Below are 27,029 nucleotides of genomic sequence, written 5' to 3' on the forward strand. Positions count from 1 at the left end.
TATGAATACGGTTATCAATTTCTGTTCCATGTGTTCTCTACTCCAACTGCAATACATACATTAGTTTCAATATACAGTTTTCGAGATCCCTAATCATCATCTGGCTACTGTAGGTATTCCTAAACCGATACAACTTTTAGGGATTAAACCACTGCCCCCATAAAGGCCGGCAACGCATTTTTGACCTCTGGAGGGTGATTTTTTACAATTGAGTATGTGGTGGGCCAATAATATGTGATTAATAATAATGTTATACTTCTTTTGGCGTGTTAGTGATAAATTATGGGAATGACTGTGACGAGTTTGTAAAATAAAACTTATAATTTAAAATATAATCTTTAGTGTTTATTGACTATAACAAAGTATAAATAATGCAGACTCCTGTTTATTATATATTTTTACTTTTTTTATACTATATTTTTGATGACAGTCGACAGATATTGTAAACTGGTGTTATTTTATTAGTGTCATATAAAGCATACCTATATTTTAATTAAATAAGTTGTATTTAAGATAATTATCAATGTAAAAGAAGTAGGACTCACTACATTGTCAATTGTATATATGGAAATTTAATATCTCTCGGAAAGTGATAAATTATTGTGAATTTTCTATAAAGATAGAGTTTCAATGGAGTAGTTAATAAAATCTTAAAATGCTTCTATCAATGTTTCTTAATTAAACATAAATTTACACTGAAAATAATTTCATTGATGTCTTCTACACAAAATCAACAGCATCTTACTTTTCAATCAACAATTTCAGCATCAGCGGAAGCTTCTCTATCTTTCGACACTGCAGTACTCTCCCCCATCGTTGGTTCTTCGTCATTTTTGCTGGGCACCCACAAACCAGAGTCAACACACCTCTTCATGTAGTAAACTGCTTCTGTCTCAGGCATTTTTGCAATAGTAGCCTGGAGCATTGGGACATCTTGGGAATCAAAACATTTCTTTAATTCCTGAAAATTTAAAAACAAAATAAAAATCATCATACAAATCACACCTGCCTCTCAGATCTTAACCTGGCCTTTACTAGTGGGAGGCTCCTTTGCACCGGATGCTGGCTAGATTATGGGTACCACGACCGCGCCTATTAATTCTGCTGTGAAGCAGTAATGTGTAAGCATTACTACTGTGTTTTGGACTGAAGGGCGCCGTAGCTAGTGAAATTACTGGGCATATGAGACTTAACATCTTATGCCTCAAGGTGACGAGCGCAATTGTAGTTCTGCTCAAAATTTTTGGGCCTTTCAAGAATCCGGAGTGGCACTGCATTGTAATGGGCAGGGCGTATCAATAAACATCAGCTGAAAGTCCTGCTCGTCTCGTATTTTCATAAAAAAAAAGAAATATTCAAATTATGTTATCTGAAAGTTAGCCCCAGCATAGCTGCAGCTCTAGAGCTTTTTATTACTTATATAACTTTATTATTGTCACTTTTGTTTTATTGATAAATATCTATATCTAGTTATTATCAATAAAAATAAGAACCATTTGTTTTGAAAGAATAGAACCTCTTATTTAAAAACATCGCCGATAATACATCCATGTGGCCCCCATATTTTTTAACTGAAGTTTCCCGCGTTAATTTGAAATTCTTTGATTTGGTAACATTTTTTATTATTGTTGTTAAGTTGCCTATTTCCAGAGACAAGACTTTCAAACCGTTACAAATTACAATATATCTATTATCGGAGGACTTAAGAAATGATTATGTATAAAGAATTTTGGTTTTTGGAAATGGTTTTGTATGGAAACATACATGCCACTGTGTGTTCATTTGCAAATCCCTAAACTTTGTCGACACACGTATTGTGAAGGAAAACATCGTCCATAAACGTAAAAAAACAGATGTGAAGAAATTCTAAGGTTGTGTGTGAACCATAGATGCACAAGTCTTTGAACCATGAGGTTACAAGTGTTTGAACCGAGGGTAGTTTCCACATAAAATACGTACCCCGTGAATATAAAGCTAGACTTGACTTTACCCATACCATAATAGTGTTGATATGCTGCAGAAGGGGGCTATTCGCGCTATTTATAACCTAGGTCCTAAAAAATCATTAAGCGCAAAATTTAAAGAAATAAACATCTTAACTGTTGCCTCCCAATATAATCATGATAATGTTATGTATGTACATAGGCACATAAGTGAATTTTCTAGAAACTGTATAATAACCATAATGTTAACACTAGGAACAGACATAAACTTATAATGCCTACTACTCCGCTAAGTCGAGTGAGTAAGTCTTTTGTGGGGCGATGTACCTATATGCTTTTACAACAAGATCCCAGAAAATGTTCAAAACAAAAGTATTACGTTATTCAAAAGAATTGTTAAAAAAATTATGTGTGGTATTTATAATGCCTACTACTCAGCTAAGTCGAATTAGTAAGTCAATATTACAACTACATATTACACTAATCATATTTTCATGAAAAAAAGAAGAAGCCTGCTGAGTTTCGTTCGTTTGCACCCGTTTTTCTCAGGTCAGGCTTACTTGAAATGGGTGGTAGTCATTGACTTTCAAGTGATATCATATCCATTTTTGAAAAAAAAAAATGTTGTATTTGATACTTACATCAGGTAATTCCTCGTAAACTTCAACAGGGTCAAGACCGCCAGGACCTAGTCTCGCTTGCCTCTCCTCCTCCTCTTGTTCACGAAGTGCTTCTTGAATCTTTTCTGCAGCCCGCTTCTTGATTCTTGCCTTGAACTGCTCAAGCTCATCGTCAAATGAATCTTTATACGTTTTCTCAGCAACTTGAATTCTGCAAAATATTGTGATAATAAGTCTACTGCGATGCTAGAAATAAATTTTTCAAAAGACAAATTTGAACATTTAATTTGCTAGACTTATAATTCTAAAACCTAGTGGATCTTGCAGAGTAACCTAAAAATAGACCCATTAAAAGTTGAACAATATAAATGCTATTATTTCTTTCAGTACACTCCATATAAAACTATTACTTAATTTTTTTTTCTTTAATAAAACAAAACATTAAAAAACGTTTAATTTTTAAAGCTAGCTTGTATACTACTCGCAATTTAAACTTTGATATGTTTTCTCATTGGTTTAAACTTTCTTTGCTTATTGGATTTTCCAATTTCTGAGGTAAAACTTCAAAAAAATAAAACAAATGAATGGTAAGTTTAAATTGTATCCCTGCTTACATGTGTGTTCATCGCCAGTTATAAATCTCTTAAAAAACAGTTTTGTTTCGTTATGTCACAATAAATAATAGCAAATGAGTTCATAGTTTCTGTAGAGTTCTTTCAGTGGCATACAAATAGCTTTTATGTACTTAACTATTTACAAATGGGATGTTTTGTGCTTTTTTTCAGAACAGTTGTGGTTGATTGAAGAAATTGTCTTCAGTTATGTCACAAACTCACAACAACTGATATAACAACCTTGTTCCAATTTCAAAAATGGTGTCCATTTAATCCGTGACAACTTAAGAAGGTGACCACAGTGAAGTGCACCTTTGACATTAAATTTCCTGGATTGAAAACTAAACCAACTTTGAACTACTATTAATCTTTTTTTACGGCTTGTGTTGCATTTTTCCTTGATTTGCTTAATTTTAGAATGTATTTAAATTTTTTTTCATTACATTCACTCATTTTGACAGAAAGAAAGAAATTTAAGTAATTATATTTGTGTATGTCTTTTATAGTCCTAACAGCATGTATATTTGTTTCAGGTATAAGAAAATAAAAATTGTTTCAATCTTTAGCACCAATCACTACCATTAAAATTGGTAAACAAATACTCTAAGCTTGGTGGTCTACCTTAACATGACATTGGCAAACTTGTGGTATACCTTCCACAGGAGCCATAGTAGGAAGAATAGAATAGAACCTACCTTTTCAAAGTCATCAAAACCAGACACAAATACATAGTACATCAAAAAGATTTTAATACATACCATTACACAGTTTAATACAATACCCATATTACATCCAACCAATTACTATTACATTCAATACCAACTTTTATCCCACAATATTGATCTTATTATTGTTTGTAAAGATTCATTACTTTTAGTATGTAATATATTATAATATTATGTTTTTGCAATGGGGCCAATTTTGAATTTCATAAGATATAAAACATGTTTTCCCCCCGAGTCCATGACAATATAATACACACATGACATCACTTGAAACTGTTATACGCAATGGGACTATCCAGTTCTAAGTGTTTGTCTGACACTGCACTTTGTTATACAACCACAAATAATGGTCAATGAATTTTATTTTGCAGCCTGACTGCACCTGCGACTTACTGGAAATATTTCATGAGTCATTTCACTATGATTTAGATTTAATTTAAAGAAAGAAAAAATGTTTATTGATGTCATTATACATTCAGATAATAGTTCTTAAAGTTATACTATTCTAATTATGATCTAATGACGCCAATGGGCCCCCAACACAGCATAGTTAAAGGCTGGCAACACACTTGTGATTCTTCTGGTGTTGCAAGATAATGTGGGTGGTGGTGATCACTTAACACTCGTTTGTCCTCCTATTCCATAAAAAAAATTGTTGTGGTTTCGAAAGAATCCACAACGCTGGTCTTACGTGGAAACCCAGAGAGCGCTACTAACACCCAGTCCCACATGAAGGTGTACAAACTATTAATTCTCTATGAGCACAGAGCACAAAAAATAGTTAAACTAGGATCTAAAATTAAAACTAAAGCAATTAATTTTTTTTTGTCCGGAACAATACAATTAAACTTGAATTAAACTAAATTCTTAAATTTTAATGCCTAAATAGCCCTATCTCTTGATCTTTTTGTATCAGTATTTGCATTTCTTGACAATTTCATACATGGGTTAATTTTTTAAAGAGGTACATCACTTTAAACACTATAATTACCTTGAGAAGAACGATGAGATACAAGCTCTGGGGTCAACATCCAACTGCTTCGAAAGCTCAAGTATGTACTGCATGCATATTGTCTGGTGTGCCACATGTGCCATTAAATCATGTTTCTGTAAAGAAGTATTACAATTTCCAGAACTAGTTTCTATGCTTACAACTAAATTAGTATTTTCATAGCTGTAGTTTATATATCCTTTTAGCGCCTTAGATAGTGAAATTACTGGGCAAATGAGTGTCTCAAGAAGATGTGTGCAATTATAGTGCCACTCAGATATTGATTTTTCAATAGTCATGAGCGGCACTGCATTGTAATGGGCAGGGAGTATCAAGTACCATCAGCTGAATGTCCTGCTCATCTTGTCCTTTATTTTCATAAAAAAAAATATATTGTATATACTTCTAAATCCTTTGTTGTTTCATGGTTAGGTTGGGTGAATAATTGTAGAGCATAATTTATTCATTTAGGTGAAAAAAATAAACTTTTGAATGTCTAAGGTACAAGTTTTACGATTTACTTTCAATTAGGAAAAGTTGAGCTTTAACTAGAAGTGGTAAGAAACATTGACAGAATAAAGGATATGTGCATATATATTTAAATTCTTATGTAGCTTTTACCTTTTGTAATATTTATAAATAATTTAAGCTTATATCAACAAGATAGGTAAAAATCTTTCTCCAGCATTCTTTTACATTTAGTCCTTTTTCTAGAGAATCCATAACTTGATAATTTATAAGTGAATAAGTTACAATTTATCATATTATATAGAATATAAATGAATTTAATACTCACATCTTCCATTTCCAAATTAATACACCAAATCACAAGATAATTTGCAGTCTCTTCACAAGCAAGGTGATTATGCTCTTGTAGAAATTGCTTTGAGTCATCATATTTTCTCAGCATACCAAACTTTTTCAGCAATTTTTCATTTTCTTTGATGAATTTTTTCATTTTAGCCTCTTTTTCTTCTTCAGTCAAGTTTTCGTCTTTGGGCCGGCCTGGTTTTGTGTTTATTATAGTTTTAGTAAAGCCAGGTTCACTGATTGTATCTACATTCCATGGTGTATGTTTCTCTTTCTTCTTAAGCTCTTCTTCTTTATTTTTTATCTCCCTCTCTTTATCTTCTAATTCTTTAAGAGCTTTTTTTAGGGAGTCCATGTCTGGGCTTTCAGGGGGTACTTCTGCTAACTTTCTTTTAGTTTCATTAAGTTGTCTCAAAGTTTCGTTTTTACGCTGCTCGAATTCTTCTTGCTCTCGTCTTCGTTCTTCCATTCTCTCGATCCTTGCTTGGTGACGCCACCTGAATAGCGACGGCGTGTCAATGTTTGGGTGAGTTTCATCTTCATCATCAGAAATCTATAGTGGAAAAAGTATAACAAGTGTGATTACTAATACAATTTTTAAATTTTACATAAAAAGAAATGAAAATATAATAATAACGATTTCTAAACCTCAATATCCTTCCACTTGCTGTAGTCAACCATTTTTTATTAGATTAAAGATATTTATTGAAAAAACACACAATAAATTTAGAGCGGGTTGATGTATCAAATATTCTTCTAATCTTTACTAGCTTTTCACTGGATAGGAAGGTAAATAAAATCGTTTTAGTTTACAAAATACAGATCCGGAATATTCTATCTCGACTTTTCGAGTACAAAATTTAAATGTCAACTGTGAATTGACTACGTAAAGCGAAGTGATTATATTCTCTTTGTAACTACTGACTACTGAGTAGTGAGCACAGGCAGTGACTTGTGAGTAGTGAGTACTGATAATTTATCAGTGACAAATTCCAATTAGCTCATGATAAATGAATATTCATATCTTTCTTGTTATGTTTTGTATTTTATTTACATTTTATAAGTTTATAACTCAACGGGATTCTCAAGCCCACTATTATATTTCGTTGGAATTTTAGAAAAACTTTGTAATTTTTTTCTTTCTGGAGTTTTGGCTCTCTCGTTCTGTGCATCCGCACTTCAAGTATTCTTGAGTTAAGAACTATGACTTGGAATTTGTTGTTGATTATTGCTATAATGTTTTATGTAGGCTATTTCCTGTCCAGACTTTACCCCAGGAATCCCTGACATATTGACTAGAAAGAGCAGCAAAATCATTTGTAGGTATACATTTTGAAATGGGAATTTGTCACCACATACCCAAATCTAGCATATTTTTATTGCCTGATATGCTACAATATCTAGACAAAAGTGACAGAAATACTTTTAGTAGAACACCCATAAGCTTTCATTATAAAGTCTGCTTTAATAGGAAAAATGTGTTTCGATTTGATGGGAGTATTGAACATTTATTTATGCAGGATAGGCACTCAAAATTTACTGTTCTTCAAATATATTTATTCATAGTAAAAATTACACAGACACATGCTTAACAGGTTACAGGAACACTAAAGAGAAAGTTGCTATTATATAATATACAATCCTTAAAATATATTATACAATGTAAAACTCAAAAGGAAATTTCAATGGTACTTGATAAATCTATAAAATTTATACTATTTCTAAGATTTTAAAGTATAAGATATTCTAATGCTTCAATTATGTCAAGACGTTCAGCAGTTAAAACTGATGTCTGAGAGGGGTTTTCGTTTTTTGGGCAATATTAAATTGGACATCGTAAACATCAACTCCTAAAAAATTCTTTGATTTATGCTTAGAGGTTAATCTACGCTCCATAGTACGGCTTTTACCATGGTCGATCTGCTGGCTACCTTCTGGTATACCTAACACATGTTATGCGTGTTATCGAAACTACTATCTACTATTGAAAGCACGGGAGAAAGCCTGGCAATTAGTCTGCATATAGCGAAGGTCAAAAGATCCTATATATCACAAGGTGCTTCCGTCAAAACTTCCATTAATTGGGCTTCCTCACTGGACGCATCACGCAGATCGTAGTCGACAGGTATTTTTGAACCCGATGCCCGTGAACGCTGGAGTTCCCCAAGGCGATGTGTATGTGTATCTACTACACAGAAGAAACTTCTGCATATCAATGATATGTTGGACGCCTCTAACGTGCACTGCCATCCGGATAACAGTACTGGAGATGCCGTATACACGGGCCATGCAAGTCTATCTTGGGAAATCGTCGACCAATGCCAGACGAAACTTGTGTCTTCTGACAAAACCTCTCTTCAAAATTTCGCGGAATGGGTAAAATGATCGTTGTCCAACGTTAATAAAAAAAAACAATTTCTCGTATCACCGCTCATAGACAACTCTTACTTCTCTTAATGTCTCGTCTATTTTCGGAATACTGGGTTTAGAGATCTCGAGCGGCAGGAAGGCAAAGCGGCTTCGAAGAAGCTGGGCACCATAAATAGAGCACGGCAATACTTCCAGCCAACCCACATTCTGGCGCTCTATAAAACACAGGTTCGGCCACATAATGAGTATTGCTGTCCTCTCTTGTCTGGCGCACCCCAGTATCAGATTGAACCATTTGACTGCGTGTAACAAATGCTGCTCGAATTGTCCGTGCTCTGTGAACGGATAGATCACTTGGCGCTGAGTGTCTTCTAAGTTCTATCGCATTAATCACGGGGAGTGTTCCGAAGAGCTAATACCTGCCACTGATTTCCACCTTCGCACGACACATAAGTACATCTACAACTGAGTATCTTCCAGGGTCCTGAAATTATTAGTTTAGTTTCTATTAGATCTATTGTAAATAATAAGAATGACAAAATATATTGTTTTATGTCTTGCGTTGTTATATGTAATAGGACAGCGTTCATCTAATTATAAATTATGAGATTGCTGACAATTTTTTAAGTACAGACAATCCTTCCTGAGAGTAAGGCCTATCGCGGACCACAAACTTATTGTGCTATCGAGTCTGCGGCACAAAAAAAGTCTTCACTGCGCGCAAAATGTCTTTGGCAGATGTTTCACAGACTCAACGCGTACGACGTACATTTTCTCTCATTTTGTCGCCAGAACTGTTGGGATTGCGGTGCATGATTTCGTACTTGATATACAAAACAAGAAATTTGGGTTCATCCTATTCTTTCAGAATGATTATTACAGGGATTGTTACATATTAAGCATTCAATTCTAAAACAATATCCAAAAATTTTTTTTTAAATTTTATAAAATGTCTGTTACCTATTTTTTAATTACTTATATTGAACGAGCTGCTAGTTATTTTGAAACCTGCTCCAAAAAGTTTAGATATAAAGCATTGGGAAATTTAACTTTTTCGTGAAATAAATACATAATATTATCGAATTCCGTGAACTAAAAAACCTAATATTATCGATAAGAGATCATTTATTACGGTATGTTCCATGTGTTTCATAAAATGGATTTATATTTATTTACATTATTATAAATGCAAACTTGGAAATCAAATCGATTGTTTAGATATCGAACTTTTTGTACGGCGTGGTAAGTCGCGGTGAGGCGCGGTATGTCAGATCTACGAGGATATTTTGTGTGTCAGACTTTTTGCGCGTATGCGTTAGTTACTCCTTATAATTCTTTAGGCTCTATTATCACAGATTAAAAAGTTCGTCACGGATAGTCTCTAAACTTCTGCGAAGTCTAAAAAAAGTCTCAAAGTCTGCGATAGGCCTATATCTTACAGTTATGACAAGATAATTCAATTATTATTTCGCATTAAATCTATTGTTTCCTTTTCTTCTTAGCTAAAGTTGCGAGTAATGTAGTCGTTATCGTTGTCGTGACCTTCGTTGTATCTTCTGCACTTATTGTGTTGTTGAATGTCTCCGCACTATCAGGTATGTGTTGACTTTCATCAGGAATACTGATTTGGAATTGAAGTAAAACCACGAGATAAGTAACCATTGTCGCCAGGAGCTGAAACGGAAAGAAAGTTTTGCTTTTAATGAACTATTGTGATAAATTATAAGTGGGAATCTAAATCTTTTTAATAGTAGCATTAGAAATTATTGAGCAGTGTTTGTGGACAGTACTGCGACCGCACCTGTTGGATGTTTTAAATAACAGTTTACTTTTGTGCTTGTAGTCCGGTATGCCGATCCAGTTACTGGCGTGTGAGGCGTTCCATGCCATAAGTCTTAGGATTCATATTTCAATATTTTATTCAAATGGGATTTTTAAATCAATCATATTAGTTAAAATCTACAATCTATCCCAAAAGATATGTCTCAGACCTGAGAAGAACTTACGCAAATATCTCACGGACGTTTTTTTAATTTTATGACTAAGAATCAAATTTATTCATCAAATTTCGTTCCACTCCTATGGTTTGATAACATAAATTAACGTTTTCTTATTTTGTTCATGAATTTCGCAACACACACATTTTGTATTCTTTCTAGGATCTTGCTGTAAATGCATAATAGGTATACCTACTTAGATTTATTCGGAAGTTAGAATTTATTTATTAAGGTTTACCGACAGATAGTACACATAAACTTATTTAGAATACATATACACTACTTAAAAACTATAGTGAACATCCAATTATGGGTAAACACAGCAAATTAGTTACCTAAGATTGTTATAAAACTCGTTAACTATGCTCACAGATTTGGTAAGGTCAAAGATGACATTACCGAGAAACAATATGTTCAATAACAAGGGTAGCGCGGTTTTCGGGATACGAAAAGGGTACGCTACGGTAACGTGATATTTTTATAGCTTTGGTCTTTCTGTGATTTAGCTGCATATTCTGCTGATTCTGCAACAGTAATCAGCGGTAAATGTAGATAATACTAATAAATGTAGGCTATACGTCATATTGTGTTGCAACATTCAAATAAATTCTTAAAAAACGTTTCTGTGGTAAGGTAACACGTATAAGTTTTATGCAAATGAAGTTCGATCATGCATTTTTATCGGAATAATTTTCTAGAAATGAATAAAGTTCTTTTAGTCACCTATTAACATTAAAACAAAATACTTTTTGACGTGTTTTTACATAAGTTCTTCCGTAGAAATTAAATTGTTCTAGTATTTAATTTAAACCCGACGTTTCGTGACCTTTTCACAGTACTTTGTCAGGTCCCCCGTCCCCGTTGACAGGAGTCGAGATAGTTGATTTGGTCATAGTTGTCATTTTGAAGTTTAGCGCCATTTATTGCCTTGGAAGTAAGACATACGGCAAGTTAGCGTCCAGAACTTCATGAAACATTTACATAATTTGTACGAACTTTTAATAACTTTCATCAAACCAGTTTCAACAAACCGATTTAAAAAGATGTCTGTTGACATCGAAGAATCCCCCTAGACTGATTTGTGATGGATTCATTTCTGTGGCTCTCAGAAACATATTTACTTCCGTTTGTGCGTCTGTGTTCATCCATGATAATTCAACCATTAGTAATTTCTTTTGAAAATTTGTTCTTACCTGAAAGATAAAAAAATTAACTAACTTCTCATAGAAAATCAGTGATGCAAGATTCGGACGGCATTAAAATACAAAAGAGAGTTGGTTTCATAAAAAAATATGCCAAAAATAGCTGGCAGTTTAGACTACACAATTTATAATTACAAGTTTGAAAATAATTTTCGAAATTTCTACCATTAAATGAATGTAGGTAAGTACAGATTCAGTATTTCTTTAATCACATTTAATAACATAAATATATTTTGTTTTTTTATTAGGTATAGACTAGCATGAACTGGTTTGGCCTAGGAAAAACTACTAAACTGTCCTAAAATGGGGTTTGGCTGGTAACATATTATACAAACTACTACTAAAAATAAAATAAAGGCCACTAAGTTTTGTTGCTTTATGAAGAAAACAATACAGATATTATTACATTGCTTTAACTCATATAATTGCAAAATAATGATTATGAATTATGATGCGTTTTTCAACTTCATAATGAAATCGGCCATTTTGAATGGAAATTATGGATAAAAAAAAATCACCGGAAAAAGACACATACTACTCTGGTTACTTTTGTTTCTTCGTTTTAGTAAGGAGTATGCCCTCCTCTCTTATCAATGCACTCCTGAAGCCTCGCATGCATACTCTGGATCAAATTACTCAAGTTTTCATTTGGCTGACCGGCCTTTACTGTGGGATTCCAACGAGCACTTAACCGGACATACCGATACTCATGCGCTGTTGTTATGAAATCTACCTGAACCAGGTCTTCTGGCGATATTGCAGGTCTCTTAGAAGCGGTTCTATGCATTTTGGATAGCTCTGCGAGGAGAACCGATCTGCAAACCTACATAACGCTGGGAACATCCTTCTTGAATCGTTGTAATGGCTCTGGTTGCAGTAATCGTTTACATAATTTCGTTTAAATTTACCAACAACGGCGCCTATTTCTGCCGTTAAGGAGTAATGTGTAAACATTACTATGTTTCGGTCTGAAGGGCGCCGTATCTAGTGAAATTACTGGAAAAATGAGTCTTAACATCTTATGTCTCAAGGTGATGAGCGCAGTTGTGGTGCCCCTCAAAATTTTCGGGTTCTTCAAGAATCCTGAGCGGCACTGCATTGTTAATGGGCAGGGCATATCAATTACCATCAGCTGAACGTCCTGCTCGTCTCGTCTTCGTTTTTTTCAATAAAAAAAAATCCGTATACATGTGCCTTCGTACTGGTAACATGATTAACGCTTGATGATAAGTAAGCAATTAAAATTGAAAAAGTAAAACAAGCGATACAAGCTAAGAAGAGACAATTGAGGCAAAAAGTATTGCTGTCATCTCTGGTCTGGCGCACCCCAGTATCAGCTCGATCCATTTGACCGCGTGCAACGCAGAGCAGCTCGAATTGTCGGGGACCCAGTGCTCTGTGAACGGCTGGATCACTTGGCGTTGCGTAGAGACGTCGCTTCATTGTGTGTCTTCTACCGCATTAATCACGCTCACACTAAATATTATTCTTTAATTGTATTATGGTTTAAGCTGTTGGTCTTGTTAGCATTGCTCTAAATAAAAATAAAACATCACTCAATTTAAATTTTTCTTAAAATGATGGCCAGTTAAACTTTCAAATTAAGAACACGAACACCAGCATGAAAGAGATCAGACACCAAAGAGTTCGTAATAGAAATATTTTATTATTAATTATGCTGCTTTACTTTCAGTTTACTAAGTACAATTAAATATAAATAAGCTAGTAGCCCTTATTTTGTTTTGAGAATGTATATATATATTTCGTACGATGAAAAAGGTAAACTTGTAGGCAGTGAAATTAGGTAATAAAAACTTTATTTTACGTTTCGTGCACAATGTTTCAAGGTTTCAGCTGAGACCAATTATAAAAGAGTCTCTAACAAGTTTGAATAGGTACTTAAAATTTTTATCCTTATCTTTTCTTTTTACGAGCGTTGTTGATAATAAATTAAAACAAGAAAGTACCTCAAACTTGGACCTCTTGCTCTCAAATGCGTCTGATTAACAAGTCGAATACCTATTAGGTACCAAGATGAAATATAATCTAAAAAAACGAATTTGTATAATATTTTTACATCTTTCACTACCTACTTAGAAGCTTGACCTGTATACATATATATGTATTTATCTAGTATGTTTATAAGTATAAAACTTTCAACATAACTAATTTACACTAGTTTCAAGACGTCCAAATCACCGTTGACAATATCATAACAGAGGTTTAAATATGAAATTGCCGTCTTCTCGTACAGTCAGTACTTTGGACTAAAAAACACTCATTGAAGTGAGATTTCAGAGTGAAACGTTTTTTATATTTTTTTTTATATCAGAAGAGGCAAATGGGCAACAAACTCACGTCATGTGAAGGCAAACGCCCAGGGACATCCGCAACACTAGTGCGCAAGAGATGCATTTCCAGCCTTAAAGTTGAGAGTAGAGTTTTAGTTGAGAGTATGTGCTTGAAGGTCCCTTAGTCGTATTGGTCCAGGAAAACTGCAGCAGTGACATTGGACATATCACGCGACGTGGAGAGCATGCCAAGGTAGTAAGTAGGTTAAGAGGACGCTCCCCTATGCGCTGGATAGACCAGATCAAAAGGATAACTGGCGTAGAATCGTTTCGACGTGACCACGACTGCTCTGTCAAGAGTAATCCGACAAAGAAGAAGAATTGATTCCACATAGGGGCTGTGCGACGCAAGAAGTTATTCACAAATCGAGCGTTTGTAGAATTCCAGACATCTTCACGATACGGGTGGAATTTCGCATTAGGCTGGTGGAAAATGGCTGCTGGTGCAACCCAGACAACTCCTATGAGCTTTAAAATTTATTGATCATGTCACGGCACCATTCTATACCGGCCAACCTCTGAGCTTCAGTGAGGTTGTGCGGGACCCATTGTGAATGTGTCCTTTTCACGTGAAGGTGCTCGCGTAGAATCTAGCGAATGCTTCCCGATCCTATCTGCATAGATACGGTAACAGCCGTCGAAGGACGACCATTTCTTTCTTCATCCCCGAACGATAGACACCCGCGTTTTAATTTCGTTATACCAACGGTAGATGGTTGCTCTAGAAGAGCCTTCAGCCATAAATGCAAATTGAAGTCGATCAAAAGACTTGACTGGTGGCCACATATGAATTTATAAAAAAAATTTGAATGTTCATATATGAATGTTCCCGACGCAGATCTCATGTAAAATATCAAAAAAAAAAATATGGAGGAATATTTTGAAATTTGTAAATAATTACAATAAGCCAGGGCTCCATACAGAAAAACTTTTTGGCAAAACTTTCTGAGTGGCCTGGTATCAAATGCAATGCAATAAAAAATATATCGCTAGTAAGTTGTCTTCGCTTTAATAGCAAATCGAAATAAAAAGTAGAAAATGATACGAAATAAAGTCTATTATTTTATTAGGATTAATATAATTAGAAAACTTTTTCTTATGAAAGAGGAAGACATAGGAGCGTACGGTTCTCCTGATGTTAAATTCTGATCACATTCTCTTGCAACACCAAAGGAATCACAGGAGCGTTGCCAACCTTTTAGGAAGATGTACGCGCTGTTTATGAAGGACAAAACATGTCGTATCGTCCCGGAAATACCACACATGGAAGCTCATTCCAAAACTTGGTTGTACATGGGAGATGTTTCTTTGAAAGCCGCACTATGGAGGCACGCCACACATCCTGATGGTGAGGCTGATATCCTAATTTATGGCGTGTCGTGCGAAGATGTGATTCAGCAACAGGAATCATGTCAAACAGTTTTTCGGAACACTCCCCGTGGTAATACGGTAGAAGACACACAATCAGGCGACGTCTCTACGCAACACCAAGTTATCTAGCCGTTCACAGAGAACTGGATTCTCAACGATTCGGGCAGCTCTGCGTTTAAAATCTCCGAATTTTAATTTCAGCTTATTTAATAATTATTTGTACAACTTACATTCTGAGACGCGTAATGAGCTTCATCACAAATGAAGAACAGCAAGAACGTACTGCAGAACGCTGTCAAAGCCAACCCTATATCCTTCGTTCCAAACCCTTCCGAAATTTGGCTCAAGAGCCCGTAAACAGACAGAGTGATAATCAGGAAAAGGTAGAGATTGACAAATGTGAAGGAGTAACAGTTGGCTATTCCTGTGTTACGAGCTAGTTTGCTCAGACGGAGCCAAAGTGCTCTGTATTCAGCTACTATTCCTGCCGGCCCAATGTGACGTAATGCCTGGAAAGCGCAAATCTTTTATTACACAAATAATGACCTTAAGGTTAGGATCGTAGAATTATAAATGAAATGAGTAATAATCATGAAGTTGACGTCATTTATACCGACTTCAGTAAAGCATTCGATAAAGTGGACCATTTCCTACTAATAAAGAAACTTAGGGACATCTATGGCATATCGGATGAATTACTGACATGGTTAACATCTTATTTGGCTTCTCGACAACTTGTGGTTAAGGTTAGTGGTTATCATTCTCGGGATTTTTATCAGCTATCCGGGGTACCACAAGGCTTACACTTAGGCCCCTTATTATTTACCTTATATATAAATGATATCACTAAATTAATAAAATCAGAATATGAACTATACGCAGATGACCTAAAATTATACAGGACGGTAAAATGTTTTGAGGACCAAAAAATGCTTCAAGATGATATCGACTATATCTACTTATGGTGTCAAAATAATAGTATGGAACTGAACGAAGGCAAATGCAACTTTTTAAAATTTTCCAGAAAACATATTAAACTTAAAACTAGTTACAAGGTAAATGACGTGTACATTGCTGAAAAAAAATATTTTAAAGATTTAGGCATTATATTAGATAGTGAACTAAGATTTAACAAACATATAGATCACATTGTTCGTAAGAGTTTTAAAATGCTAGGTTTTATTTTCCGTAATACGAAAGATTTTAGAAGTATTTTACCACTCAAGATACTTTTCAACTCTGTTGTCAGATCTAATCTAGAATATAGCTCAGCTGTGTGGTGCCCATATCACAAAAAATATATATCACGAATAGAATCTGTACAAAAAAAGTTTCTTTCAAAGTTAAGTTTTGTTGCAAATAAATATATCCGTAATGATAGCTATGAGAATAGATTAAATACATTTCAAATAAGGTCTCTGCGAAACGTAGAAATGCTTCACAATTGCTGTGTTTACATTACTTTTAAGCTATGATATGGACTGTCCTTCGCTTTTATCACAAATCGGTTTGCATGTGCCTGCCTTCAATTGTCGGCTTAGTACTTTTTCCCCAATGCACATTAAATTCCACCACAGTAATTATGGCTTAAACTCTCCTCTACAGCTAATGTTACAATTATATAATTGTATTTTTAATATAGATGAAAACACTGATATCTTCTTTTCAAACTTTCTTAATTTTAAAAAACAAATTTATATTGCTCTCGAAAATTTATAGATTTTAGATTTTAAAATATCACATGTATTTCTTATAGTAAAGTTGTGCCTACCTATAATTTAAGTACATTTAAACTATTTTATTATATTTGTTTAATTCTTAGTGCATAAGTTAATAAATTGTATTTAGTTGGTAAGCCTTTATAAATAAATAAATAAATAAATAAATCGTATTTTATTTATATATTGCCTAACATACTATCATTACCACGTAAGTACATAATATCTATGCCAATTAGTTCTGCCTGTTTCTGCCGTGAAGCAGTTCACTGGAATTTTTTTGGAATTTTGTTCGGTTATACTGCAAAAACCACTAAACCGATCGGAATAATACTCACCGCCTTATTCAGAATAAATCACTTATCGAAGGTATAAACCTATATTAGTTAAAACGTGTTTTAAGCCTATGGAACGTTCGATTAAATTCCTTATTCATAATCGATTAATAAACCTCCGATAACTAATTTACTTCTCTGCAGTACACAATGTTGCCATTTTATTTCAATATCTTATTTAACGTGGAACTGTCTATCGAAACCGAAATCTTGTCAATGTCAATTGCTTGTCAGTAAGTTTAAACTTTATAAATCTACTTTTGAGTAGCGAGCCTAGTGTGCTATAGGTGGCTGTAGGTTCGTATTGATAATCAATAACAGCTACGAACTGACTCACATCGAAAAACGAGACAGCTGATCGATGTCTGCCACCTCTTTTGCTATCGAGGGCTTAAAATAGGTTTAAAGAAGGGCGCTTTTATCGAAGATATAATGAGCGTATTGGGTCTAATATACTATCATCTATATATATAAAAATGAATTGCTGTTCGTTAGTCTCGCTAAAACTCGAGAACGGCTGGACCGAATTGGGTAATTTTAGTCTTGAATTATTTGTGGAAGTCCAGGGAAGGTTTAAAAGGTGTATAAATAGGAAAATGCTGCTAAATTAAATAAAAACAACAGATTTGTTTTTCCTTTGATGTGTCCATACATAATTTCTATGAGAGAATTTATTGACGCACGGTTTGACAGTTCTGCTGTGAAACAATTTCATTACGACAGCAGGGTGCATATTTTACGAAAGCCATTTAAGCCATTCTCATGAAACTAAAATGTTTATGTGAAGAATAGCGAGTTCACTTATTCTAAAATTGAAATATTTTTATATTAAATAATTATTATTCTAAACATATCCAATTAAAGTCGAAAAAAATTACATATAACATGACTGAATTAAAAGCAAAGGAAAAAAATCAAAATAATGAAAAAATGAGACAATGAGACAATGAGACATCCAGTGTGACCACTCATTAGTAATAGGCATTTCCTAGAGTATGTGGCCATGATCAGCGGAACTCATTCCCAAGAAATGTCTCTTACATAGCCCTAAAAACAATGATTTTGTATGTAAACTAAATTTATTCACATATAAAAGTATATGAACCTGCCGTATTATGGGCGCCATTTAAACCTAGTGGGATGGTGGTTGAACACTTTATTACTATTTCTTATTAAATACGACACCGTACCTGTTGGAAGTCTTCAGCCAATACGTTAGCACATACGCTCAAAGTCTCGCATAGAAGATACCAGTAGCCTCCAAGAACATAAGTCAGAATTTCCAAGAAGATATACGGCAACATTTGCATCAACTTGAAGTGAAGCATCGTGATGTGTGTTATTATAACTGACGTGGCTGATAGTATTGGGATTATCAAAGCTATGGCGAGGGCTTTCCTGTACAATTTGATAGATAATATGCGCCCTGATAAAGATCTGTAGGCCTTCTGTGAATAAAATTAAATGTTGCTGAAAAGCTTCAGGAATATATTTAAAAAAAGATTAACAAAATAAACAAACATAATAAAAAAACACAAACAGTGGTACTAGGTCAAACAAAGGAAAGTTTTTTAACAAACGCAAATTTGTACAGAGTTAAATAGAAACTGATATTGTCTCCTTTAATTCTGCAGAACTGTTTTACCTGCAAAGACTTGGCTCTTGAAATTAAACACAAATTGAACAGCAAATCTTTATCTCACCTCAAATTCAACCCATCCGTTGAGTATATCGGCAATTTTACGTGTTTCATACCAAAAGATCGGGATAACCAACATTGGAAAAAGGTACACTGTAAATAGATATTCGATAACCGCCTCTTCGAATTTCCCTTCAGCGGTGCGTAGAATCTGCACTTTATTCAGAGATAAGTACAAAACATATCCGATCAAACAGGTGTAACAACCTATGGAATATAGCATTGAAGGTGACGCGATGTAAAATTGATTCAAGCCAGGAGATCTAGTCAGGGGAAGAACTCCCATGAGACGTAATAGCGTGAAAACTGGTTTGATATTCTCGTAAACGATATCTTTGTAGATTTCGGGAGCTATTAAGTTGTCTTTTATTGGCACTATAGAATTTGTAGAAGCTGGCTTGATGTATGGCGACGGAACTGGCGTGACATCGAGGAAAATTATTTTACTCTTTGGCTTCTCTTCAATTCTATTTGCAAATCCATTTGCAAGAGAAATACCAGGGTATAATGAATTGTTTGTGTAGTAAGACATCTGTCAATTGGGTTACTTCCCGACTTATTTTATTTCGCGGTAAACTAACCGTACTGAGTGAAGTCGAGAGTAATAATGTGTTGGAGCTCTCCGGAACACATATTTCAATATTTGACAAGATTATTGAAGTATTGAAGCCACGTAAGCGTTTTGATGTTTATCTTTGAATTGTTTATAAGGTTGTGTTAACCTTCAATTAATAACCTTGAGGATAAGGTCGGGGTAACGTTTAAGCGGTTGCATTTTTAAGCAATCCTCAAGACCTCAGCAAACAAACTTACTAATGAATTAATAATTGATAGCTATGAATCAGCAGTTATTCATAAGTTTTTTTTCTAATGACAAATATAAAACACCTTTGCTGAAAGGTGGTAATCCTTAACCGTCGCGACAATAATATTATACACTACTAGCTGACCCAGCAAACGATGTATCGCGATACAAAAGTAACTGTTGATCTTAGATGGGTGAAAATTTTTTTACAAGTTGCTGACTCATAATCAAATAAATTTATAAAAAATGTCAAAAAAATAAAAAAATAAAATCGTGTGGACTACCCTTAACATTTAGGGGGATAAAAAATAGATGTTGTCCGATTCTCAAAATTACCCAATATGCACTCAAAATTTCATGAGAATCGGTCAAGCCGTTTCGGAGGAGTTCAATGTTTAACACCATGATACGAGAATTTTATGTTATACACTATAATATGTATGTGTATGTTATATACTCCAAGAAAACCAAAACAAGTGTGACTTTATATTTCTAATAAAAATTTAAGGGTGTCCTTAGTCTTGACCGTAGAATAAAGCTTTCACAGAATAATCCTTATACAGAAGTAATGAGACAAAAGACGAAGTAAAGAAGAAGGAAGAAAAACGTCCCTAATATCTGCTCACGATATCATTCCATAAATAAGTCGATATTTCTATCGAATTCATGCAATTGGATAGAAATATCGACTCATCGACGTCCAACCGCGTGCTATTAGAACTAAAAAGGCTCTTCGTAGATCTTCAAAGAAAAACCCTTAATCAATCCCTACAGTTAAAAGTACAGAAATAATCTTTTCAAAATTGAACACTCCGTCAAACAAAATGACAAAGAGGGCGTGTACAATGTGTTACAAAAGTACTAAGTTGTCATCATCCTGAGTCAGTCATAGTTAAGTGGTTATCAATGATTCATAAAGCTCATTGCATATGGCCTGCTCCTAACGACACGACGACTTGGAGCCGCTTAAGAAATATCTAGAACATTTGAAAAACTTTAGCTATTTAATAATCTAACCTCGATCCTAAAGAGTCATTATGAGAATTTTTTTAAGAAATAAACATTTTAAGTGCTACTTTTTTTTTTTTTTTTTTTATGGAATAGGAGGACAAACGAGCGTACGGGTCACCTGGTGTTAAGTGATCACCGCCGCCCACACTCTCCTGCAACACCAGAGGAATCACAAGAGCGTTGCCGGCCTTTAAGGAAGGTGTACGCGCTTTTCTTGAAGGTACCCATGTCGTATCGTCCCGGAAACACCGCACAAGGAAGCTCATTCCACAGCATCGTGGTACGAGGAAGAAAGCTCTTACTTATCAATATATTCTTGACTAGCTGACCCGGCAAACGTTGTTTTGCCATATAAAGTATAATTCACGCGATAGTTTTATAAGTAATAAAATATTGCCTATATTATAGCCTGTATATTAATTTGTTCTATTGTCAATAGTTTTTGCAGCGCACGCAAAAATAGGTTTTCGATTTTACACCTTGTGCTACAAAATGGCAACTTTATTACGGATCCCTAATTTTGAAAAAAAAAAACATAGCCTATAGCCTTTCTCGATAAATGGACTACCCAACACTGAAAGAATCATTCAAATCGGACCAGTAGTACCAGAGATTAGCGCGTTCAAACAAACAAACAAACACTGCAGCTTTATAATATTAGTATAGATAATGTTATGTATGTTTGCTAGAAAATGTGATAATCATAAGGATAACACCAGGAAAAAACATAAGCTTTTATTTTTTTATGACAGAAAGGGACGAGACGAGCAGGGCGTTCAGCTGATGGTAATTGTTACGCCCTGCCAATTACAATGCAGTAGCGCTCAGGATTGTAGAAAAACCCAAGAATTCTGAGTGGCCCTACAATTGCGCTCGTCACCTTGAGCAAAGGAGCCTCCCACTGGTAAATGTGTAGGTGTTATGCCTACTCCTCGATCAAGACAAGTTAGTAAGACTTTTGTTGGATTCTGTATATGCTTTTACAACATTATCCTAGAAAATGTACACAACAATTAATATGTTACGAATTTCAAGAGAATTGTTAAAAAAAACCTATGTGGTAAATGTTACTATAATATAAATGACTTTCATAATGATAACACAGAATAGAAGTGTAGTGACAGTCTTTAGGCTAATTAATAATAAGCCGCTGTGATTTTTGTTTTTTGAAGTCGTAGTAAATAAAAATTCTGGGCAAGTGAGACTTAACGTCTCTCTAAGTGAAGAGTGTAAATGCAAGCCAAAAAAATTATTATACATTTTTTCAATTAAAAAAAGTGACGAGACAAGTAGCTTTGCTGAAACGCCCTGCCACTGATTACACTGCATACCGCTCAGGATTGTTGAGTAAACCCAAAATTTAGTACGACATGGCAATTACTGCGCTCAACTTATTGAGACAATGATAAATTGTTAACTCTCTTGAGCCCAGTATAACTGACACCATGTACTTATAAAATATTTCACTGAGTGGGGTACATACACCTGTCCAGAAACTGACCATCTCATTTTATGGTCATTGAAAGGACCTTGAATGTTAATAATATTTTGCTTAATATGGCCATATATTTTGAATGGTCGAGTAAAATGCTTGATATTCAAAATAAAACACACATTTGATGTTAATATCAATTTAATACTTCAACGCGCTCCGGAGACAAGCCTGGCAGATAACGAAAGGATTCAATACGAGTCTTTTCTTTTTTTAAGAAGTACTTTCGTACCAGCCTAGCGAAACTGCCTAAGAAAAAAGCGATTCGCTCGACTGTATGAAACGTGCAGTCATTGATAGATTGACAGGTGACGGCTATAATCTTGTAAAAAACGGAGATAGCCGAAATCCACTACGTTTTAAGCAAATATTCGCTTTCAAACTTAGCCGGATTATACTTCGCCCAATCGCCTTATTGTAATTACTACTATTTCAAACTTAATATGTCAAATGACTGCACGTTTCATACAAAAATTTTCAATTTTTACTATGGCAATCACGCCTTTTATTACGTAGTATTTACATCCTCTTTGATTCGTACATCTTAGGTTGTTTTGGGTCCCTTATAAAGTGATGAATCCTAGGGCACTCAAGTCGTCTAAGATATGAGTGATTAGATTCGTAAACTGCAAATTACTGTCATTTTTAATATTTGCCTCTTTGCTTTTAACCAATGTGTCGTCTTCGAGTCCCACCCATAGCGCAAAAGCCATAAATGAAGTAATGACGCAATCCTTTGCAACCACTCTAAAATCATGTCTAATCTCCTCGGTATAGGTTAATAGGTCTATGTTATTGTCTCGTAAGGTGAGGTGAAAAGTTTCTAGATATACGGTTAAGAAATGATCAAAGTTCTGCAGTCTTGAAGGCGAAAAATGGCTGTATAAAAGGAAGGAGAGAAAATCTTGCGCTGGACTTAAGAGACGGCTTGTCTGGAAATCCAATATACACGCCTGGATAGGTTTTCCTTCCTAAAATAAATGATTGTGGTAAATATTTGTATGTATGTTTTGCAAGGTAGCAGTGTGTAACTATCATTAAGGCACATTCAATTTTATCCCAAGATTTGTGGACAATGTAGGATTGGTTGCTGGAATTCTTCGGACATTTTACTCGTACAGAGGGTCACAATCCTTAACAGCTGATGGTGACAGGCAAGGTAGTTGGCAAACGTCTCGTAGGACGCAGTCCCACGAGATGGTCAGACCAAATACCATCTTCTCTGAACATCAACTTCCACAATTCCCTTCATGAAGCTAAGGATCGCAGCAGATGGAGAGAAATCGTACGGGAGAAACTGATGCAGCAGGGGAGTCACGTTTGACATGTTTACAGTTGATATCCTGCTCGACCTCAATAATTGCATAGTATTAATTAGTATAAATCCACTAATAAAAAATTTAAGGAAAATATAAATTAATTAATAATTATTAATTTATATTAATATTATAATTTAATTTAATTTCATATTTTTATTTAATCAATTAATATATAATTTAATAATATTAAACTTATCGATACATTTTTAACCTCATCCCTATTTGTTAATTCGTGACAAACTGTTAACACGCCATGGTATTCTCGCCCGTATTACTGGCCGTTTCGGGTCTTGGTTGCGTGAGCGCCAAACCATGAACAAACAAACGAGTTTGCTGTCTTGTTGCTATCTAAAGATTGCCTCGGCAATATTTAAAAACTTTGTAAAATATCAATTTTAAACGTGATATTAACTACGCATCACGTTTACGCGTACATAAAATTTATTTATTAATTATATTTCCCTATGTGTAAGTTTATATAATATTCTAAATTAAGTATCTGTATGTTAAAAGTTTTGAGATGGACTTTTGTTCGTAAAACATAATATGATCTTATGATGTTGTACCGCTAGGACTCAATATACACTGGCTTTTGTACATTTTATTTATATTGTTATGAAAATAAAGATATTTTAAAATTGAATTGAATTGAAATAATTGCATATATATTAGGAAATTGACTTGAGATATCACCTATTACAATCTAAACAGTTATTATTTTCAAGTGACTTTCTTCACTTTACTTGAAGGATTCAATTAAATTTAATTCATTTATCTTTAAATAATTTATGTATATGATGTAGCCAAGCACAACGAGCCACGAGTGAGTACAGAGATGTTTCGGTACTCGGGATGGCATGGGCGTAACCGGCGTGCGGTGCGAGTGCAGTCAAGATCGGGCTCCGGGCGAGCGTCCAGCAGGCAGTCAGCGAAGAACTATCAAGCGAGATGGTCGTGTCGGACACGCATGCCGGGAACGCCACATTCTTGATACCGAATCTATTAAAGCTATTTGTGAATTATAACGTTTCTTTCTAATAATAATACAGTATGTTATAAGAGTGTGTTGTTGTGAGAATTGCTGTCGTGTTAAACGCCCACAACAATGGACAACCACGAGGATCCTGGCCATGTGACCGTCCTTGCACCATCATATTTAATTTATATTTAAAGTATGTTTAATGGTTTTTGTTTAAATATAACATTGTATTATAGTCTTACGATATTGTAACAAAGTTAGCTTTTGGTAAAATTTCTCTCATAATTAGCTCAGTTATTATTAAATATTTAACTTTAAATAAATAAAATAATTACCTACCTTATATTTAAAGAGTATGTTTTCCTTCCAGTAATCTCCATGGCCTAAAAGCATTCGCTTTGCCTTTGTTGAGCTCTCCACCCGAATTTCGTCAAACCTGGTATATAATGATTTTAGAAACTCTTCATACTTGGTTTTTGCAAAATGTTTGACATGATTTTTCAATGCTAACTTCAATGTTATGTTATACTCTTTTGGATGATTGTCATTGTACGGTCTTATTAATTTATCTTTTGGTGCTTTTCCTTTTTTCTCTAAAATAACCCAGAAAGCGTGAAATTGTGCCAATGTTTTTAGAGCAACTAAAGTGTGATCAAAGTCGAGAAATCTTTCTTTGTTGTACCTTTTAAAACCTTCAGATACCATATTTTTCAGAGCTACCACGTGTTGCTCTGGTGCTGAATCTATAAAGTAATGTTCTGGTATAAACTCCTCGATTCTTCCGTAATTCGACGTAGTTTTGTAAAGAGGAATTATAGTTCCATATATATAACATTCAGTATTAAACAAGTATTCGTATATTGGTTTAAGTCTGGGAGCAGCATAGATCGGTGGAACTTTTAAAAATATATTGAGTTCCGTATCACAATCTTCTTTTGTTCCAATTATAGTTAAAGGTACCAATATGCCGAAATAATTTTCGATATTGTCTGTCATGTCTTGACAAATAAATCTCCAGGTTTGCAGGCCATAATTTTTGGATATATGGCTTACAATTTCATTTAGACGTTTCTTTGTTATTATCATTTGTGTGGTAGCTGTTTTACTTAAGTAGACTTTCTACTTTTGGTTTTTGATTAAGCCCAGGTGATTATCACAATCCTCTTTTAATATTTTTTGACTTTCTTCGAAAGAATCACACACACTTTGAGGCAGAGTACTTATATACCATTAATTATCGATACCAGAGATAGGCTGCAAATAACACAATAGCTGATGTCAATGTTATCTTAAAGCTAAAGCAACAAGTACACTGCTTATGTAAACCAGATATCTTAATGGAATTATTTATATTGGATAAATATGACTTAGTTTAATTATACTCACCCAAGTACTAGACGATAAAACAACCACGCTTCAAAATAAAAGAAAAGTTAAGCCAATATTTCAGGCGATCTTTGTCAGCATGTATTTGAAAATACGCGTCTCAGATGGGGAGGGGCAAACTGAGTGTTCTAGAGTTGATAATTGAATGTATTTACATCAACATGACATTAAGACTAGGCTCCCCGAAAATAATACTAACGGTGACTCCGTCCATCCGCTCCCCAGCTCTGCAACATCGTCTAGCGACAACCGGAGCGCTCCTCGCACGCGCAACAATTTATGTGTCTGTTTCTGACAAACGGGTTAACTAACGTTTATGCGTTTTTTACAGATGTATTGTGGCTAACTTCCCGTAACATTTAGGATTTTTTTATTCCAATCGTAACATACAAAAATATTATTAGCAAAACTACACAAACTGAATGTAAGTACTCAAATAGGTCTCGGCAGGGGTCCGTCTAACAAGTGCACTAAGTTCAAAGAACGGGTGTGGTCGCATGCAGAGTCTTAAAACCACGAACGAAACAATAATAAGAGTGAGTATCGCGTGGCATCGCATAAATGTATATCGATATTTTTGCTCCGAACAAAACAGCGTAAGTCCCAAATCTTATTCAATTAACTATGAGAATATTAAACAATCTACTACTTGAGACGGCGTAGCCGGCCTTGTGTTTCCTTACGGAGACGCAGATATTCGACTTAACGATACATCCACATACTCAACGTACCCCGGGTACAAAATTGAGCATTCTCCAAAATCGTGGAGAGCATAATAAACCGCCAGCTCTCGGTATACCTAGAAGGTCACCAGTTGATCAACGACCGACGGTACGACTTTCGCCATGGTCGGAATCGGAATGTGACTATCCAAATCAAGGGAGAAGGCCTGGCAGTTAGCCTGGATATAGCGAAGCCCCTTGATCGTGTATGGCACACGGCGCTTCTCTCAAATGCACTACTTACATTTAAAAAACGCTCCAATGATATCTCTGGTGTTGCAAGAGAACGTTTGTCTTTACTTTCGATAAAAAAAATCTACTTAAAATCACCTTTGATAACAGATTACTTAGTGTGTTTTCTATGTGCTTGTATTTTTTTCGCTTTTATATAAGATGTAGTTCTCAATTCAATTGCGATATTCTTAAAAATAAGCATCGTTTTCGTTAAAAAAATCGTTTATATTTTTATTTAAATATAAAAATAGATGTGCAAATAAAGGTTATCAACAAAGTTGTTAATCACCAAACTTAAGTAACAACCAATTAATGAGGGAAACATTTAAAATCTA

The 27,029-nt window shown here is 34.6% G+C and overlaps 3 protein-coding genes and 1 long non-coding RNA gene across 5 annotated transcripts; 1 reads left to right on the top strand and 3 right to left on the bottom strand.

Annotated features, from left to right (window-relative positions):
* Nucleotides 1-323: 323 nt before the first annotated feature.
* Nucleotides 324-6,568, bottom strand: LOC126970527 (hsp90 co-chaperone Cdc37). Its single transcript, XM_050816490.1, has 5 exons — nucleotides 6,352-6,568; nucleotides 5,690-6,256; nucleotides 4,894-5,009; nucleotides 2,585-2,774; nucleotides 324-961 (listed from the first exon to the last, which is right to left on the bottom strand). Exons 1-5 carry the CDS (start codon nucleotides 6,382-6,384, stop codon nucleotides 749-751), a joined length of 1,119 nt encoding a protein of 372 aa, XP_050672447.1. The 5' UTR covers nucleotides 6,385-6,568; the 3' UTR covers nucleotides 324-748.
* A 2,606-nt stretch (nucleotides 6,569-9,174) lies between these two features.
* On the bottom strand, nucleotides 9,175-19,321 carry LOC126970520 (gustatory and odorant receptor 24). 2 transcript variants are annotated; one of them, XM_050816479.1, is made up of 5 exons: nucleotides 18,751-19,321; nucleotides 18,238-18,495; nucleotides 15,225-15,503; nucleotides 11,102-11,263; nucleotides 9,175-9,747 (listed from the first exon to the last, which is right to left on the bottom strand). In XM_050816479.1, exons 1-5 carry the CDS (start codon nucleotides 19,276-19,278, stop codon nucleotides 9,553-9,555), a joined length of 1,422 nt encoding a protein of 473 aa, XP_050672436.1. In that variant the 5' UTR covers nucleotides 19,279-19,321; the 3' UTR covers nucleotides 9,175-9,552. The 2 variants fall into 2 exon arrangements, with proteins under 2 accessions (XP_050672436.1, XP_050672438.1); XM_050816481.1 differs by having other exon boundaries at nucleotides 9,718-9,747; nucleotides 11,067-11,263.
* A 2,856-nt stretch (nucleotides 19,322-22,177) lies between these two features.
* On the bottom strand, nucleotides 22,178-25,531 carry LOC126970526 (uncharacterized). The gene is made up of 2 exons (XM_050816489.1): nucleotides 24,692-25,531; nucleotides 22,178-23,025 (listed from the first exon to the last, which is right to left on the bottom strand). Exons 1-2 carry the CDS (start codon nucleotides 25,436-25,438, stop codon nucleotides 22,618-22,620), a joined length of 1,155 nt encoding a protein of 384 aa, XP_050672446.1. The 5' UTR covers nucleotides 25,439-25,531; the 3' UTR covers nucleotides 22,178-22,617.
* Nucleotides 23,551-24,398, top strand: LOC126970551 (uncharacterized). Its single transcript, XR_007730661.1, has 2 exons — nucleotides 23,551-24,245; nucleotides 24,295-24,398. It is a non-coding gene; the product is annotated as an uncharacterized LOC126970551 (long non-coding RNA).
* Nucleotides 25,532-27,029: the final 1,498 nt, after the last annotated feature.

The sequence above is a fragment of the Leptidea sinapis genome, chromosome 21, assembly GCF_905404315.1.
Source record: "Leptidea sinapis chromosome 21, ilLepSina1.1, whole genome shotgun sequence".
NCBI lineage: Eukaryota > Metazoa > Arthropoda > Insecta > Lepidoptera > Pieridae > Leptidea > Leptidea sinapis.